This window comes from Apium graveolens, chromosome 6 (assembly GCF_009905375.1).
Source record: "Apium graveolens cultivar Ventura chromosome 6, ASM990537v1, whole genome shotgun sequence".
NCBI lineage: Eukaryota > Viridiplantae > Streptophyta > Magnoliopsida > Apiales > Apiaceae > Apium > Apium graveolens.
This window is the reverse complement of record NC_133652.1, coordinates 4,926,211-4,947,210: the sequence shown is the minus strand read 5'-3', so window position 1 is coordinate 4,947,210 and position 21,000 is coordinate 4,926,211. Positions and strand designations below refer to the sequence as shown.

The window sequence follows — 21,000 nt, the reverse complement described above, 5'->3', positions numbered from 1 at the left end:
CCGTATACGGTCGAATTAACGAGCACCAGATTTTAAAAAAAAAAATCTCGCCGGAAAATTTTCAAATTCCGACGAGCTTCAAAAAATCCGGCAACCATTCCGATAACTCCGATGTTGCCAAAAATTGAATTTTTCGGTTTAATTTTACACATCAAATTAGTCTACATCGTTCACACAATCCCAAAATGACCCCAACAATAACATATCAATGATATAATTCATTTTCCGATCAAAATGGTAACTTTTCCGGCCAAATTCAAAATCATATTAATCTTTGTGAAATTCGACGCTTAATATCACAAAACAAAGCTAATAACGTATACAATTGATTATCAACAATTATATTAACATAAAACAATTATCAAGAAAAAAACAATAAATCAAAAATCATACCAAATTCGATTTTACACAAATTTCAAGTTTGCACTTCGAAATTTTTATATACATACTCCTCCAACTTTCCTAAACACAAACTCATAATCAAAAACGAAATTAAAACACAAAATTTCAAAGACCCACCTAATTTTTTGTTCGGAAAATAAAGATAAAAGATGGATTTTGGGATGCACGTGTTTATATGAGTTGTAGAAAAATAGAAGAGAAGGGGATTGGTAAATGATGAAAAGGAGGTTGACCGGAATAAGAAATAAATAAGCCGGAAAAAAAAAAGAGGAAAGGAGCAGAGCAGGGGAGGGGCGGGGGAAGAGTAGGGGAGGGAAAAGGGGGGAGGGGTGGGGGGTGGGGGGTGGGGGTGCTGGGGTGGGGGGGGTTTTATTTTAGTTTATTAATAGTTTAGTTTTATAAAATGCAAAATCAACCTTTAGTTTATTTTTTAAGTGGTTGAATTTGGTGCGTTGGATCTAAATCACGCGGATCGCTGACATGGCACTAAATTTAACTGTCATCGGTTGTATTTAGGAGTGTCAATTTATATTTGTTTCACTTAGTTTTACATTATGAAAATTAAAATTATAATACTATGATTATTTAATCATTTGATTATAAAATAATATATTATTATAAATATTAAAATATATATTTAACAACTAGTTATTGTACTAAACAAATGAAATGAAGATTTTGGTTGATTTAACATATAAACCACCGAAAATAGTTTGCGGTATAATTTAGGATTATAATTTATTTCTAAAAAAATATTGTAATTTGTTAATCTTTTTCATAAAAGATTATAATTTTATAATTTATTTTAACAACTCATTATTTTATTAAAAAAAAATTGATCGATTTTATGATAAATTCCATTAACAAAAGTGTACGGTGAAATTTAGAATTATACTTAATTATACTTTATTTGTTAAAATTATCGAGATCTAATGATTAAAATACATTTATTTTTCTCTAAAAAAATTATCATATCAATAAATTATATAGATCTTGACATCCTTACGGTTGGGTCATTCATAAACAGTTTTTAAAAAATCGAAACATCGGTACGTGACTAAACACTACTAAGAAGTATTGGTCAAACTACTAGTTGACTGTTAAAATAGCAAACCAAATACATTTATTTTTTTCTAAATTTTTTATCATATCATTAAAATATATAGATCTTGACATCCTTACGGTTGGATCATACATAAACATTTTGTAAAAAATCGAAACATCGGTATGAGACTAAACACTAGTAAGAAGTATCTGTCAAACTACTAGTTGACTATTAAAATAGCAAACCAAATACATTTATTTTTTTCTAAAAATTTTATCATATCACTAAAATATATAGATCTTGACATCCTTACGGTTGGATCATACATAAACATTTTGTAAAAAATCGAAACATCGGTACGAGACTAAACACTAGTAAGAAGTATTGGTCAAACTACTAGTTGAGTGTTAAAATAACAAACCAAATACATTTATTTTTTTCTAAATTTTTTATCATATCATTAAAATATATAGATCTTGACATCCTTACGGTTGGATGATTCATAAACATTTTTTAAAAAATCAAAACATCGGTACGGGACTAAACACTAGTAAGAAGTATTGGTCAAACTACTAGTTGACTGTTAAAATAACAAATCAAATACATTTATTTTTCTCTGAAAAAATTATCATATCAATAAATTATATAGATCATGATATCCTTACGGTTGGGTCATTCATAAACAGTTTTTAAAAAATCGAAACATCGGTACGGGACTAAACACTGGTAAGAATAACTGGTCAAACTACTAGTTGACTGTTAAAATAGCAAACCAAATACATTTATTTTTTTCTAAAAATTTTATCATATCACTAAAATATATAGATCTTGACATCCTTACAGTTGGATCATTCATAAATATTTTGTAAAAAATCGAAACATCGGTACAAGACTAAACACTAGTAAAAATAACTGGTCAAACTACTAGTTGACTGTTAAAATAACAAACCAAATACATTTATTTTTTTCTAAAAATTTTATCATATTATTTAAATATATAGATCTTGACATCCTTACGGTTGGATCATTTATAATCATTTTTTAAAAAATAGAAACATCGGTACAGGACTAAACACTAGTAAGGATAACTGGTCAAACTACTAGTTGACTGTTAAAATAGCAAACCAAATACATTTATTTTTTTCTAAAATTTTTATCATATCACTAAAATATATAGGTCTTGACATCCTTACGGTTGGACTATTCATAAATATTTTTTTTAAAAAAACAAAAAATTAGTTTGGGACTAAGCACTAGCAAAAAGTAGTGGTCAAACTACTGATTGACTGTTAAAATAGCAAACCAAATACGTTATTTTTTTTCTAAAATTTATATCATATCACTAAAATATATATAAATCTTAATATTTGTTTCGTGAACAGCTCGGTTCGCAAATAACTTGTACAAAGTTAATAAGTTACTTAAATAATTTATTTAAAAAAAAAATAAATTCCGAAAATGATTAATATTACCGAATGCATTCATAATAGATAAATACAATTGATTTCTACTAAAATTACAATTTTTAAAAAAGCGGAAAATTTCCCCCACTATTGCAACCAATGTTTTAAAAGTTCAGGAAATTTCCTGTCATTTGAAAATATCAAATTCGACCGAAAACGGTTGAATTTAGGAGTATCAAAAAAAACGCTGGCGGGAAAATTTTCCTCTTTTTTTTGGAAATGCTAAATTCGACCGAATGCGGTTGAATTTAGGAGTACTGCTAAATTCAACCGTATACCCATTTTTTTGGTAAGGTTAAATTCGACCGAATGCGGTTGAATTTAGGAGTACGGCTAAATTCAACCGCATACGGTCACATTTGTTACTAAATTCGACCGCATAAATACGACCGTAATTAAATACGACCGCATGCGGTTGAATTTAGCCGCACCCCTTAAATTCAACCGAAAGGGGTTGAATTTGACCCCGGTTGTATTTAATCGGTTGTATTTAGCCTTGTTTTCTTGTAGTGGAAGTAATGATATTTGTGAAACATATTTTGCAAAATAACACGTTTTAGAAGATATTTTATTTGCAGAACATAGACGGACTCCGAAAACTCCAATTAAAAGGTGGACTCCATAGAACTTTACACTCTTTATAAATATTCTTTATATTACAAGATAGTAGTAATATCCCTCAAGATGCTTTGATTCGATTTTTAATTAAACCGAACCAAGCACAGTTCGACGAGATACATATACAAATGTAAGTTAAATTTATGTTTATATCATAATCACGAAACATATATATCTCATAGACTCATACTATATCAAGAAATTCACTAAACGGATAGTGACACACAGGACAAGTCCCATGAACAAAAGATAACTTCCTCGAACACGCTCCACAAAAAGTGTGCCCGCATGGAATCAACACGGACCTATTCTTTCTTCCCATGCAGACGCAACATATAAAAGTATTCTCAATTGATCCCACCTCCGTATTTTTTTCTAATTGATCTTGACGGCGGAGAAGTTCAATCAAAGATACCAATTCTGGCGACTCGGGTGCGCTTATGATTCGGGTCGGACTCTGATCGAACTCATCATTATCATCACTAGTCCACTGTTGCTTCTGGTCTAAAACTACAGGGTTTTGCCTTAAATTCATTGTTGGGATAATTGGGGCTCCACTTTGACGATCCGATTCCGAATCCGAATCCGAATCCGAATCCGAGATCTTAACTCCAAAACAGCCTAGTCCCATAAATCCCAAACATTCAGCAAATGACTTTTGTTTCGTCATTCGGTCAACGAAGAAAATTGCATTAACAAACTGAAACCTAATATTTGATATATATAGTGGGATGATCAAACAAATTATTCGAGTTACAGGGAAATTAGGGTTGGATCGATAAACACCAATTTTAAACATAAATAAAACTAGGCAATCTTCTATTGAGAGGACAAATAATTATGGTAAACAGAGCGTTGATTTCACTATTAGTTCCATCATTTACCTATTTTCGATCTATTAAATGGTAAATAGTCAATCGTTTACCAATTTTTCGATCTATTGGAAGGTAATGTACCATTTACATTATAATTTGAAGCCGATTGTTTCCATGTACTCGGTTCTTTTATCAAATATATTGTTTTACGTACAATAAAATAATCTACTCAATAATACGGGTTTTCACCCGGAAAAATTCATATCATATGGTAATATTAATCTTATCTATTCTATAGTTAAAAGAACTATATAGAAAAGTATATGAAAAAATTGTGAACAAGTAAGAAGCACTAGAAAGTTGGATTTAGGGCCTGTTGATCTTGTTCATGGACTTCAGGTGAAGTCCAGTACTGTTTAGTAGCAATAAGTAGCTTTTGTCTTTCATGAGGCCCATCTTCATGATCCACCAATCTGCTTTCCCATTCAACTCCATCTAAAATGTTCTTGACATTTAACAGAACATCAACATCATCTCTTATGATCACACTGCCTTGTGGCCTCAGTATTCTATCCATTTCCAACACAATATCTTCAATTCCACATCTGTTGCATAAAAGATAAATGGTTACTTAGTAATACGAATGAAGAGTCGTATCAGTACACTAGACTCTCGTATCAGAATATATTGAGTCTTGTTATTATCGTAGAGTGGTAGCAAGTAAAAATGAACGAAGATGTGTATGTTAATTGTACCTATCTTTGTAGAGACTGAATATCGAATCAGCATGAATGAAATCATATGTTCTTGGATATGTAGACATGGCCTCACACCTGAAACAAATGAAAAGTAGTCAGAAACGAGCAAAGAAGAATAAAAAGTAAAGGTACATTTGTTTACAGTGAAATAAGCATACCAGTTCTGATAAGTTCCAATCAGTCCGCGTTGATAAATGACTCCAAGGGTGCTGATTGGAGCCTCAACAGGGACAACGTTCATGACCCAGACAGGATCATTAACAAGGGCAGCTGCAAAACCTCCCAAATAAGAATTCATGTCTAGCAAATTTCGGTACCTTCCTCTCTCAGCTAGCTGATAATCCAAAGACTTATAATGCAATATTCTGGTCTTCCATAAGTCTGAATCTTTGGTGAAAGTTTCGTTTGTTACTCCCTCTACACTTCCACTGATAATTCGCGGTGGTATTGCATTCAATCTTATAGGCCATTTGGCTAGCTGCCCACCTGCAGTTTCTTTTAGGTTCTTCACTTCTGGTAGTGGTGTCAAACATTTCTCCAATTTTGTGTACCTGCATGAAGGAGCCCAGAGAATGTTCTTAATATAAAAGCTTGAGGTATATTATCACAGACAGTTTTAATATTCTTCTTTTTCATTTTCTTGACTACCATACTTAAAACGTAAATAGAATAGAATGCATTGTAGGTTTTAATGAAATTACCAGGCCTTATCTGGATTTGGTGCTTGGCACATCTGTGGTTTTTTGAAAACCTTTCGATTGAGCTTACAATGAATATGATTGGTTGGTTTCTGCCAAATAGCAATGTCATCTTTTTGTACCAGTTTCTTCCAACATAGACTTCTTGCTACGCTCTCAATTTCAGTTTGCTCAGTGTCAAGATCTTCACGTGTTCTATCCCAACCTTTCCAACGATTCTCCCAATTTATAGGTGGTCCAGAGAAAACCCAGTATCCACCCGGCCTTAAAATTCTATCAACTTCAATCAAGTAAAGTCCATCTGCGCAAACAGATACCACTTAGAAATTTAAAGCAAACTCAATTTTCCGTGTGACTGTGAAGGGAAGTGTTAAACATCATATAGAAATGTTTTACCATTTTTACCCCACGGAATCAAGCACCGAGAACAGTGAGCCATGTCAAATGCTCTTGAAGGGTAAGGTAGCCGAATGGAAGCCAAAACACCTATTAGTGCAGGAACTCCACGCTCAAGCGCAAACTGAACTTGTGCTACATGAGTGTCTCTTGGTGCAAATGACACGGTTAATATGTTTCTTGACAGAAGGTATGCTCCCCAGCTTGCAACCTGCAATATGATATAGTCAGTCTGTTCAGAATTTCTGATACCTAAATTGATTATTTCTACCAAACAACTATGTTAATAATGTTGAAGTTCATTTGTTTTTTGTTTAACGCAGAAGCTTTTATTGGGATAGAATCTGTACCTTACCAGTGTTCTTATTATGTACCAGAACCATGAATGTCTAGGCTTCATCTACGAGTTAAGAACTACTTATTTTTTATGATCATTATTATGTACCTAATAATACACATAATAATTTGTTCTAGAGTTCTGCAAATTTGCTAAAGGCATTTGTACCAGTCTTCGGCAACTGATACTAAAAAATGTTGGTTGATAATTACATATCTAATATCTTCTGCTCTGAAAACAATATAAGTATAAAAGCAGAAGTAATGCAGAGCAGCCGTCTTGTGCTTCTTGTCTTAAATCTTAGATTTAGTAAAGGACAAATGTTTAAACTTTTCGAGTCACTAGCAGAAAATGTACAACCAGCCTAACATAAGGATCTTAGTACAACAGTACAACACTGCCCAGATGAAAATGGAAAAAATGCTCTTATCCCATACAACCAGACGAGGATCCAGGATCTTAGCAGAAGGGGGAGGGCAGACCATATCTCTACCTACTATGACTCGAAACAAGTACCTATGTTAGTCGAAATCTAGATTTCATTGGCAGTGGTGGTGGTGCTTAAATCTCAAGGTTTGGTACTAACTTCTAATACAACCCTGAGAAATTACAGGAATCATCATGATATGTTAGTTAGAAGTCATTATAAGAATTTATCTCCACTTTGAATCTTCAAAATCTCAAGCATCAGCAATTTACATAATGAAATGGACCACATGCAAACAAGTGTATGACATATTTTACTTGACAATTACAACAATTTCTACAAAAAGTCTAGATCAATGGGCTGAGATGAGCCTTTCACAAGAAAGTGACCAACAAAATATCCAACATGCATAGCTTAGAAAACTAAGATTTTTTTTTATTTTAAAATGAATTACAAATGATAAATGTTTTTGTCATCAACTCAATTTTATTTCTCAATCTCATGTTGTTTGCTTTGTATTAAGAAAAACAACCTAGGATCCCCTGTAATCTTCTAACACCAACCCTGTTCTAGATTTTCATGTTTATTTAATCATAAAAATGTTTCGTCGTAACAAAGAATTAGGATTTAAGTTTGAACGATCCTCATGTTCGTCTGAAATATCCAAATATGCTACAAACTATGAATGCAGGAAAAATACGTTCTAAATACAACTCCGAAAATAAAAAACTGCACTGAAAAAGACATAATCGAATTTAATAAACATGACAAAAAAGTGTATAAATTAAGAAAGTCAAATTTTATAATCCAAATACTCCCTCCGTCCCAAAATATCCCTTTGACTTTTCATGCGTATTTTTAGGTGAATAAAAAAAATAGCTCCATAATTTTTAAATTTTTTTTTCTAAATAAAAGTATACATATTAAATTTTAATTTAAGAAAAGAAATTTTTAAAAAAATATATGGAGGTATGACTTTTATACACCTTAAATTACGCGTAAAAAGTCGAAGAGACTGGTATTTTACGACGGAGGTAGTACTATTGTTTGGAAATAGTGACACCAATTCTCCATACAAATTCATAGCATCAATACCTACTCTTGAGAATCTCAAGACTTCTTAAACAATCCGCCTAAACTACTCTACCGGTCTGCGTCACATCCCCGCAATTGTTTCTTCGTGTCCTTACGACATGTTGCTTAATACTTTCAAATATATAATTTGAGATTCGGAATTATTTTGCACATATACCATTTTGCACGTATACGAATAGTGATGAAACCGGAAAAATTTGGGATTCGGAATTGTTTTTTTCATATACGAACATGTCACTACAATATACTGCTTATACTTTCAAATATATAATAAGCTCATAATCGGAAAAAATAATTTGAGATTCGAAATTATTTTATACATATAGGAACAATGATGAAACCGGAATTTCAAAATAGATGGGATAAAAATAAAAAATCGTTAATATTTAAATAATAACGGGAGCCCGAGAGTCCGAGACTTCATACTAGATTCGCCCTCCCTAGTCTTAACTTATTTTTTCGTATACAAGAGTTATTTTCCTAACATCACTATCAAATGTCAATATATAAAACTGTAAATAGACACTTATTTTTTTAATATTAAATAAGAGGCTATATTTAGTAATATAATGCCAGCTAATTTACCACTTAGTAATATAATGACAGCAATAATAATACAATCCGCAGGTCATATTAACATCCTAAAAAATCATAGTATCAAATTTACCTAAACATTATCACGGGCTTAAGATACTCAATATTTTAAAAGATTATATATTTATATCGTGATTTACTCTACATAATTGATTCTTTAAATAAAATTATGTTAATTAATCACTAATCCAAAACCTCCTAACAAGCAATGTTTCAAAATTGACACACTTCTTGTCACGCAATTGTTACACCAATTTAGAAATTTTCACATGGCTTTTTCTTTAATTTTCATCTCACTTACCACATTTCTTGATTAGATGTTCTTCACCTAAACCTTGTCTCACGTTGCACATATAATGCATGGACAAACAATGTTCCGTAAATTAAAATACGCGTAAAAAGTCAAAACGTAACAATCCCTACCAGTAATCCGTATTTATAGTAAAATTATCGCAAAAATTATGTTCGTAATGCATACACTTAAATTTTTTACGAAATTTAAAATATAAAAAAGTCGAAATTTGTGTGATCGGTTTTTATAGAAAATTATTACGAAGATTATATAAGTAGTGCATAAACATAAAATTTTGCGGAAATTAAAATACGTGGGTAAAAAAGTCGAAATGTGACAATACTCTACTGCGATTGATATTTATAGAGAATTATTACGAATATTATATACGTAATGCATAAACATAAAATTTTGCGGAAATTAAAATACGTATAAAAAGTCGAAATTACGAAACTAACCCCGCAACCGGTATCAATAGCAGTCCGAATAGAACCATCACGAAGATTGATCAATTTTCCGATATCATCAATGTAAGCATTAGCACCTCTAGGAAACATGGTCCCACCACCAGGAAACTTGAACCGGTCCCCTTCGAACCGGACCCAATTTTGACCGGCTTTTTCAATAGTTAAATGTTTATGTGGCACATTAGCATACCAAACCGAGTCACGGCTCTCCGGCCACCGGAACGGCGTTTTATAACCAAACGGCGCCGGAATTCGACACGACAACACCTCATCATCTTCCGGGCAATGCCGTTCTCTATAAACCAACATTTCTCTGTCGAATTTTAACGATCTCTCCGCGTCTTCGCATGGCGTGTACTCGCTGAATTTTGGGTTACACGGTGGGAAGTGCTTGACACGCGCCGCCGTGGGTGGCATGTTTTCAGCATTGTGGTGGGATGTGAAGTCGAGTTCTCGTAATGGGTTGTTTTCTGTTGTGAGGTTTTGACGTGGGATGCAAGGAAGTGAGCTGAGGAGGTTTGTGTCTCCGGTGGCGGCGGCGCCGTGTTGCCATACTCCGATCATGTAGGATAAAGAACATAAGATGGTAACTATTGCTGTGTAGTATAAGTTAATATGTTTGTTTTTAAGTAATAAAAAGGTGTGTGGTAAGTATTTTATGTTGCTGTAAGTATTTGCCATGGTTGATGATCACTCCACAGAGAGACTGACAGAGAGATAGAGAGAGAGAGAGAGAGAGAGAGAGAGAGAGAGAGAGAGAGAGAGAGAGAGATGTATAGAGGAGGTAGGGAGGGAGAGAGAGATATATAGAGGATAGAGAGAGAGAGAGAGATGGGGGAGAGAGATAGGGGGGGAGAGAGAGATGGGGGAGAGAGAGAGAGAGAGAGAGAGAGAGAGAGAGAGAGAGAGAGAGAGAGAGAGAGAGAGAGAGAGAGAGAGAGAGAGAGAGAGAGAGAGAGAGAGAGAGAGAGAGAGAGAGAGAGAGAGAGAGAGATGGGGAGAGAGGAGAGATTTTGGTTTACAGCGTGAAGAAATTCATGGGAGGGAGAAGATGAAAGGATTTATGAAAACCGAGTGAATTAAATATGCTGTAATTAATCAAGGAATAATGATATTTATGATATGTGTGAATGCTGAGAAGGATATATTGTGCAAGTATAAATCAAGATTTAAGATATCTTTATGTTTTTTATAAAAGATTTCTTAATATGTCGAATATATTTATTATTTATTGTGATGAACATATCAATTTGTTTGCATCTGTTTTGGTTTTAATAGACGAACAGAATACTTTGCGTGACGAACTGGACCCCTTATAGGCTCTTGCAGCGTCAATTTTATATTCCAAATTGAGTTAATAATTACTCATTTGACTTGTAAATTTATTTATAATATTAGGAAAATATATTTATAATTCTAGCTGCGTAGATAAAAAAATGGGTAATGCTATATGCCCAGGAATAAGTACTCCATAATGATATGAGACGAAAAATTAGTTGCTGAGATTAATATTAATGCACGTTTATAATTATTTTATCTAATAGCTTCTCCAAAGGTTTTAGATAAATTAATTTACTAAAATAATTTAAAATAATTAATACGTAAAATTTGCTAAATTTGTAATGATATTTTCTCGATGGAGTTGACTATAATGATTAGTTATATTTTAAAAATAGTATATTTTTATTATTTGAAGTTATTATAAAGAGAAAGTACTACATTTATATGGCAACTAATGACGTGAGATTTGAGGGCAGACTAGCGGGATTCGAGAAATATAACCAATATAAAGAAATTGACTAAAATTATTGACAAGGGTTTTGTCAATTGAATTTTATTTTTGATATGTCATATAGATTTTTAGGTAAGAATTTCTTATGGTTGAAGATGCTCTAACTGTGCCATGAATCATAGGAATGTCTCGCTTAACATCTTAAAATATTTTGACATTTCTCAAAAAGAATATCTCGATATTCAATAAATATTTGATAACATAATTTGTCAAGTAAATAGTCTTTTTATGAATTAGTGTATTTTTAGTCTTAATAAATGAATAAAATTTTCTGATTATAAGCATATTCATTTATGGAAGGAGAATTTTTCCTTCACATTCATAAATAAATGTAAAAATAATGATATCATCAATGTATGTATATAATTAAATTGGAATTGACTAGATGTTTTTTTTAAAGAAAACTGTCGTTTTCTTATCAATTTGGAAATCAATTATCAATCCATGTCCACTTGATTAGTCGAAGGTGATCCTCAGTTGATAAGTTCTTTTTGAATTTCAGTGAAGCCTAAGTGGGCGGTTTTTTGCTGAAAAACGGTTTGATAAAATTTAAAAACTAATTTTCGGAAAAGTGTTTTTTGTCAAAAAACTGTTGTAAGAGATTGTAAGTCTCCCGTACTTTTACAAAAAGCTGTTTTTCAGATGTTACGGGAAGCATATGGTGATTTCACCATCAAAATTACCAAAAATATTATTATTTTTAATTTTTCATCAAAACTTATACTTATAAAAAAAATTAACAAACAGTAATCTGATTTTTACAATAAAACTTTTTTCACTGGCACTTTTACTAATAACACAACAATTTTTAACAATAATCTCAAACAGAACCTTAATGTTCATTTTTTTTAAGAATCGAATTGATCAATTTTTGAATTACTATTAAAAATTATTAATTGATTATTTTTAAAATATAAAATATATATTTTAAAATAGATTAAATATACTTTTCAATAATATTTCTTTTTTAAAATTATAATATAAATATAAATTTCAATCAAAATTTAATTAAATTAATCAGTCAAAAGTCGAAATAAAGAATAAAATGATAATTGGCACGGGAACACCGAACACGCGCTTAAGGTACGTTGCTCCCCGTGAAGATATAAAGAATAAAGATGGCATTTAAAAAAGAGCGGCATATACACAAGTATGTGCTATTCAAGGCAAGTTATTCGACGTCGGGTTACTCTCCTTTCCATTTTAGTTGTCATATTTAATTTTTAACCGATTAAATATTTAAATTAGTCAAAATTTGATCAAAATTTATTAATATTTTATCAATTGATAATAGAGAAAGGGAAAATGAATTTTTTTGTCACCCAAGTTTTTAAAAACTTACCTCTTAACTATAATTTTTTTTATTTTACTCACTAATATTACGTTCGGATTTTTTTAATCACTAACGTTAGGTTCAGATTTGATTATTAGTAAATGTCAATTTTCTATAACATTATTAAAATATAGTGATAATTAGTACAAAAAGTGTTATATGTGTCTTATAAGAAAACTTATATGTGTTTGCTAGATGCACATGAAGGAGTCGTATAATGTCTGAATTATATACGTATGTTATAGGAATAACGCATATTGTTTTAAACATCTGATCAGAACAGATGTATGTACATTGTAAACAGACGCATAAAATCAGTTCATATACGTCTGTTATTTTTTAGGTGGGGTACTAAGCTCAACACCAAAATTATTAGGATGAGGCATCACAATCCGTACTAAAATTATTAGGAAATTAAAAAAAATAAAAAATTCAATATAATTAAATTAGCAAACTGATCATAAAGTACTTATAAAAAAATTAAAAAATTACATATCAATATTCTACCAAACGACACTTTCAAAAATCCGATGAAATCACCAATCACAACTCGTTCATGCAACTCTTACCGACCCAAAAACAAAACTATAAACGCATACATTCTAATAGAATTGTGAAACAAGTATATATATAAATACAAAAATATAATAATGTTGTAATAATGTGAATTTGGTATTAAATCAAACAACTCTCACAAGATAATTTTCTTACAAACATGGTTTTATAACTTATTTTTAAGTTTTTGTTTTGTATATAAAAATTTAAATGTTAAATTATTATTTATACGAAAAAAAATAAAAATAATTCATGAAACTACATCTTTAGGAGCCTTAAAATTCTTGTCAAACTCTCATCAACAAGGTAAACGTCTTGGGGGACATATAGAGTACTCAATGCCGAAGCTGATGAGTCTCCTCATGATTCTGATGAAGAGATTGTTCTTCTAACCAAAATGTTTCATAAATTTATTGCCAAACGGAATTCCTCTAAACGACCTATGAAGTCACGGTTTCCAAAGAAGGACTCCAAATCTAACTCGAGCAAGGAGAATAAAGCAAATCAAAGAAAGGATACATGCTTTGAATATGGAAAGAAAGGGCATTTCAAAAAGGACTTCTACAAGCTGAAGAACAAAAAGAAGGCATTAATCACTTAGAGTGATGATGAATCTGATGTTGAGATTGATTCAGATGACGAAGTTGCTCAACTCTGCTTTGCTGGACTCGAGGACAGCTCCAGTGACAATGACGAGGTACAAAATATAAAATATAATTCAAACGTATCTACATCTATGTTGAATTTGCAGGTCCATGTTAAGAATCTAAGAGAAAAGAATGCTTATTACAACAATCATTAAGTGAAGTTCTTAGTGAAATGGATGATCCTATGAAGGATGAAGCCTTGGCTACAGAAAATAAATCTTTGCTTGAAAAGGTTTCAAAACTTACTGAGGAAAATCAATATCTCAAGAATGAGATTGAGATGAAAGATGTATGTCTTGAAGCTTTGAAGAAAGAGTCAATCTCTGTTGATCCAGAAACTGTCAAAAGAGACAGTGTTCCTGACCCCTTGGTTCCTGAAGTAAAGAAGAAAGTAGCACAACTTGAAAAAGATTTAGCAAAATATTTTCATGATGAAGGAACTCTGAATGCTTTACTTGATGAACACAAATCTTCTCTTGATAAAGGAGGATTATGATGCGAATTAATAAAGAAACGTGCATTTCAAGGTGGTTACAAGCGAGCTCCTATGAAGTACAAGATGCCTTATGAGAAATGTCGATATTGTGGAAAATCTGGTCATACTACTTCTGATCTAGATTATGTGGTATCAAGGGCCACTCCTCTAACTCATCTTATAAATCGTCTGCTAGATATAAATCTGTTAATGCATTTATTAATATCATCCAGATGTGGATTAAGAAATCAGATAGACATTTATATAAGATCTGTGATACTAACCAACCAGGACCCAAGGTTAAGTGGGTACCTAAGAGATAAAGAATTTTTTGCAGGTTTGCTTGAAGGTCCATGTTCCGCGAAATTAATGGATCATCGACAGTGGTTGTTCACGTCATATGGCCGGTGATAAATCCAAGTTTCTATCTCTAGTTGCCAAGGAAGGTGGTTTAGTTACTCTTCGAGATTCTAACACCGTCCGAATCATTGGAAAAGGCACCATTGGTAATGACAGGTTTGCTATTTTTAATGTTCGTTTAGTAGATGGTTTGAAATACAATCTTATTAGTGTAAGTCAACTTACCGATGTTGGTCATAAAGTTAAGTTTGATAAAGATGTATGCTATATTGGTACTCAATCTAATGAGTTTGCTTTAGTTGCCAAAAGAAAAGGGAATATTTTCGTGTTAGATTTTGATAAACAGTAGGATGAAATCTATCTTGCTACTATTCAAGATCAGAAGAATCTTTGGCATCGACGTCTAGGTCATGTTCACATGGATCTCCTTCGGAAGATATCTTCTTATGATCTGGTACGAGGTTTGCCCAAGCTGAAATACAAGAAGGTTGAACCTTGCTCGGCATGTCAGTTAGGAAAACAGGTAAAAACATCTTTTATTGCTAAGAATCGTGTGTCAACTACTGATCCTTTGCAGCTTCTTCACCTAGATCTTTTTGGTCCTGAAAGGTATGTAAGTCTTGGAGGTAAAAATTATGCATTTGTCATAGTTGATGATTACTCTCGATTTACATGGGTATTATTCTTACGTACTAAAGATGAAGCTTTTGTTGAGTTTAAAGATCTTATTACTAACCATGAAACTAAGTATTCATATAACCAAGACTATCCGTAGTGACCATGGAGGTGAATTCGAGAAGGATTTCATAACCTTCTGCAAATCGAGAGGAATTACTCATGAATTCTCAGCTCCTCGTACTCCTCAATAGAACGGTGTAGTGGAACGCAAAAACAGGACTTTACAGAAAACTGCTAGAACTCTAATGTATGAGAGTAAGCTTTCAAGAAAATTTTGGGCTGAAGCGGTACACACTTCCTATTATGTTTTAAATAGAGTACTTATTCGTCCTATTTTGCTTAAAACTCCTTATGAACTGCTTAAGAAAAAGACTCCTAACATCAGTTATTTTCGAGTATTTGGTTCCAGGTGTTTTATTTTAGATACACAAAATAATCAAGGTAAGTTCGATGCAAAATCTACGGAAGGAATTTTCTTGGGATATTCTACAACAAGCAAGGCTTATCGTGTTTATAATTCTGTCAACAAGTAAGTGGTTTTCAGACTACAAGCATAAGGAATTTGATATGAGTTTGATGGGTGAATTGCAATATTTTCTAGGTTTACAAATTAATCAGTTTAATGCAGGAATATTCATTCACCAAAGCAAATATATTAAAGATCTACTCAAAAGGTTTGCACTTGAACATGTCACACCTAAATCAACTCCTTTGAGTACTTCAGTTAAACTCACAAAGGATGAACAAGGTACACTTGTAGATGTTACTAAATTTCGAGGTATGATTGGTTCTTGTTATATTTAACTGCCTCATGACCTGACATTATGTATAGTGTATGCCTGTGTGCTCGTTTTCAATCTCAACCTAAAGAATTTCATTTGAATGCCGTTAAACGTATTTTTAAATATTTGAAAGGTACGAGTGACTTGGGATTATTTTATCCAAACTCCTCTTCCTTTGACTTAATCGGTTTTTCAGATGTTGACTATGCAGGGTCACAGGTTGATAAAAAAAGCACAAGTAGTGCTTGTGAAAGGTTTGACTACTTGTGCTTTTTTAGGAGATTGTTTGGTTGCATGGCATAGTAAAAAGCAAACATCTGTAACTCTTTCTACTGCAGAAGGAGAGTACATAGCAGTTGATAGTTGTTGTGCTCAGATTTTGTGGATGCAAATTGCAGGATTTCGGTATTTCTTTCTCAAATATTCATGTTTATTGTGATAATACCTCTGCAATTAATATCTCTAAAAATCCTGCCATACATTCTTGTACTAAGCATATTGATGTTCATCACCATTTTCTACGAGATAATGTTTCTAAAGGTAATATTGAGCTTATTTACATATCTAATGAGAAACAACATGCAGATATCTTCACTAAGCCTTTAGCTGAAGATCATTTTTGTATAAGGCACCGTGAATTAGGTATGCGTTCTTTGTGATTTGTTATGTGAATTTATGTGTGATATTTGTGTTTTTAATTTGATTTATTGATTTAGTTTTTATTCGGAATATTTCCCTGTTTAACATGTTAACATTTCCTATATATATTTATATATATGTGTTAAGTTTTATAATTATTATTAATTATGATTACGTGTTTTTCTGTGTGCATGGAAAGAGATTTGGTAAATCTCTTGATCTGTCTTATCATTTCTTTTCATTGATTATCGTGCATAACTCATGAGTTCTAAACATCTCTTAACTCTTCACTTCGTTTCATCTTCTATCACTTCCTCTTCTTATTCCTATATATTATCTTTCTCAAACCTTTTCATTTTCTTAACCACCTCCACATTTTCTCTACACAAATCTTATACCTTTTCTCTTAATCCTCTACTTTCTCTCTTACCATGGCTCGTCAATCCACTCACTTCACCCGATCGAGATCTGCCGCTCAGCGAACCCCAACTGCTGGAGCCTCAGGCTCAAAGCACCACAGGGTTGGTAAAATGGAATCTGAAGCGTCAACTGGAGCGTCTGAAAATTCTTTTGAGCGTCATGCAAAAGCAAGCAGTTCCAGAGTTTTGTCTAAGCCTATTTTAAAAGAAAGACTTAGTGACCTTTAACTCCTCAATAGGGTCGGAGTTTAAGCGTTATTTGAAGTCGTCGGTTGTGCATCGTTGATGTCGCCTCCAGAAGAGATTTATCCTGAGCTAGTAAAGGATTTCTACGCGAATTTTTCGATCTTGTCAAAAAACATTATTTTCTCCTCGGTTCAAGGAAGCCCGGTGTGTTTCAAGGAGGACTTACTGGAAATGCTTACGGGTGTTTCCGATCTAGGTCCCTATCCTTTCACGACTCACCAAGCTTTTGAAGAGATTCCAAGCCTTCAGTATGAGGAACAACTTAAGGCAATACTCGGTGATAATTTTGTCTCGATCTCTGTTAAACCCTTGGTAAATGACTTGACTCCCGTCTCCTTGTTGTTATTAGATTGTTTCATTCTAATGTCCTTCCCCGTAAAAGTAGTCGCGATAAAGTAACTTTTCAGGATCCTATTCTTTTATCTGTTTTTATAAAGAAAATTCCCTGTGATTTGGCTTCTTTAATTATCTCAAACACGAGTCATTACGCTAAACACAAATCTATGCACTTAGCTTATCCCGGTCTTTTAACTTGTGTTTTTAAGTTTTTTCAAGTGTTGCCCCCCACTGTTGTTTCTGATAAAATTTCGATTGTGTTCGATTTATCTGTTTTTACATTGAACGGTATCTTAGTTTCTGAGTCTAATGAGTTAATGTTTGATAAAACTCAAAAGAATTATGGTGGTATTCCTAAGTCACTGAATTATGCGTCAGACCCTTTTGATCAGAACACAAATGTTTTGTTAAATTCTCTCTTAGCCAAACTCAATAAAAACTCTGCAGCTTTAGCGTCTATGAACCAGCATTTCGCGTCCATAGAGTCTCTAGCTTCCTTGACTAGTCAAGTGAGTATGATGCGAGCATCATACGAACTTTTTAACAAACATGTGTGTTAGTCTCTTGATGGTATTAATTCCAAACTGTATGTTCTATATACTCATGACAAGAGAGTTGCTAAGACTATTGACCTTGATCTTATCTTTTATTATGTTTAAAAGAGTTTGAAATACATTATATCCGTTATGTGTTTTTCTATATATACTCGACTTGATGTTTTTCAAGATAACCAACTCTCTGCACTTTCCATCTTATATCTTTTATGAGAAAAACATCCTCTTAATTACATTCATTGATTATCCAGTTAATTAAGTGTTTATAGTCGAGTTGTAATCTTTCACATTATTATCTCTGTATTTGATAGAAAGGTGTATTGTATCACTTGTCCCGGGTTGTGGGAATATTGATTACAAAATCAAGGCCAAGTAGCTGTGTGCTAGGTAGCTGTGTGTTAGGGAAAATGTTCTTTCATTCAGGGCCAAGATTGTAATCAAGGAAAGTTTGTAAGTACTTTATTTAAGTGAATATAATACATTCTCTATGCTAGTTGGCATGTGGACTTGGATGTAGGTCATAGACTAGGCATTGGAGCCGAACCAAGTGAAAAGTTTTGGTGTTCTTGCATTGACATATTTCCAGCATTGCACGTTTACATTTATGCTATTTGCATTCTGCTGAATATATAGTGTCTGTCTCATTTAGATATAGTCTGTCTCATTTGCCAAGACAAAAGAGACTGTCCCATTCGTGAACAGTTGCACTTTAATTAATTCGATTGTGCCTACGAATTTCACGGGAGACTTGGTTTCTTTAACAACAAGCACTTATCAGAAAATCAGTTTTTAAATCTTACCAAACAGATTTTTAACAACAAAAAAAATGTATACTGCAATACAAAAAATATCATAAATCTTAGAAGACAGCAATAGTTGACTCTACAAATTAAAATATGGTTTCCAAAATTTGAAAAAAAAAATGTATTGAGAGTTGAATGGACTTGGGCCCTTTAATATTGGGCGGACCAAAAGACAGCGTTTAATTTCGTCCACGCCAAGCCCAAACATGTGTGCTCTGAGCCCGATAAATCTGTAATATATAATTAAACTAAACTTCAAAACGGCTGCATAAAAAAACCAAAATTGGTAAGAAAATACTACTGCACATTATTCGAAGTAAATTCAAATTATAAACATACACCTATTTATTATTTTTAATGGGTTCTAAGTCAACCCATTAAAAATAATAAACATGCAGTTATTTACCGGTATAACCTTCTATTTTGTCTTGTATGAAACCAGAAATCATACAACAGGTATTTCCAAGTACTGTTTCATTATCCATACACATATTTTACCTGGTTGGTTGAGTTTCAATTCCCGATATTAAAATTCGAAACTGCAAGGCGACCATACAATAATATTAAATAATTAGTTAAATCTCATGTGAATGATACTGTAGGCTAAAATTTGTTTCGACTCTTTTTAAATTTAAATGATCAGATTTTTGTCCGTTTGAAGTTGATTTTGATTCTTGCATATATGTTAAATTGTTATTTTCACTTTTTACATATTTTGACACGTACACACAAGCCAAGGGTCTTTCGGAAGAATGAAGGAAGGTTCCGTACATCTTACCATTCTCAGACTCTACGTTAAGTGGGATATACAGAGTATGTTTGATTTGGTTTGATTTTTGTAAATCAACTTTCTCTGTTAATTATATTTTTCAAATTATTTTTTATTACTAATTTATAAAAGTAAAGTTTATAATTGTTTGACATTTATAAAAGGTTGATTTATTGAGGACTTTTAATTGGAAATTTAAAAAAAAAACATATTTTTAATATTTGAAATGCGAAAGGAGCGTCACTGCGTCAGTTTGTTTTATGCAGGCTGAGAACAATGATTGTTAACTGCCAAAGAGACCAATTTTGTTCGTTCTATAAATCTGGGGTGCACTGCCTCCATCGTGTTCGTGTTTGTAAACGGACAGGTCGTGTTCGATATTGTCGCCCATAATTATTAATTACCTTTGCATAATTTAAAAAAGGGGTATATTTATATGAATAAAATATTTTTAAAAATATAATTCGTAATATTTATAATTTCGTTTGCAACTTCGAGCAATTTTGTCTACACTCTTATATGCTTTGACCGTATTTTTTTAAATGAATTCAAAAATATGAATATTTTTAATAAATTTTCTTAAAAATACTGTATAATATACAATAAAAAAATTAATTAAAATTTTTACATAAACTTTGAAATCATCGAAAGTTTGAAAATTTTGTCCCCTGAGTTGATTTTCTTGCTATGCATTTGTCATCCTAGAAAAAGAAAAAGTTAAATATATGCAGTGTTCTAAAAATCGGTTTAGGCGGCCGCCTCGGTGGCGCCTAGGCGCTAACCTGTGGTAAAACGCCCTGACTCGGACCTAGGCGGTGATTTAGGCGTTTTTTCAAAAAACCGGGTCAAAATCGGGATTAGGCGGGTTAGGCGGTCAAAAATCGAAACTAGGCAGTCTAGGCGGAAAATAATTAATTTTTTTTATGTTTTTATAATTTTAAATCATTAATTTCATAATTTTACACAATATCATGTCAATTTATAATATAAAGTATTGGTAAGAAGTAACAAGTAATCTAATATATTTATTTTCTCACTTAAAATATAAAAATAACATATTATAATTAATTTAAAAGTATGAATTAAAATATAGTTAATATTATAAACTTAATAATTAGTACATAACGCATATCAAATATGTAGATATTGTTTAATATCATTCTAATTTCTTTTTTCAAACAAATATTTGACATGTTGATAATTAT

At 32.2% G+C, this 21,000-nt stretch overlaps 2 protein-coding genes across 2 annotated transcripts; both read right to left on the bottom strand.

Moving 5' to 3' along the window:
- Nucleotides 1-3,712: 3,712 nt before the first annotated feature.
- Nucleotides 3,713-4,198, bottom strand: LOC141664459 (uncharacterized). The gene has a single exon (XM_074470413.1). It carries the CDS (start codon nt 4,196-4,198, stop codon nt 3,713-3,715), a length of 486 nt encoding a protein of 161 aa, XP_074326514.1.
- Nucleotides 4,199-4,492: 294 nt separating this feature from the next.
- Nucleotides 4,493-10,527, bottom strand: LOC141666633 (putative methyltransferase PMT16). Its single transcript, XM_074472746.1, has 6 exons — nt 9,399-10,527; nt 6,196-6,406; nt 5,803-6,100; nt 5,260-5,652; nt 5,099-5,176; nt 4,493-4,948 (listed from the first exon to the last, which is right to left on the bottom strand). Exons 1-6 carry the CDS (start codon nt 10,086-10,088, stop codon nt 4,696-4,698), a joined length of 1,923 nt encoding a protein of 640 aa, XP_074328847.1. The 5' UTR covers nt 10,089-10,527; the 3' UTR covers nt 4,493-4,695.
- Between the last annotated feature and the right edge of the window lie 10,473 nt (nt 10,528-21,000).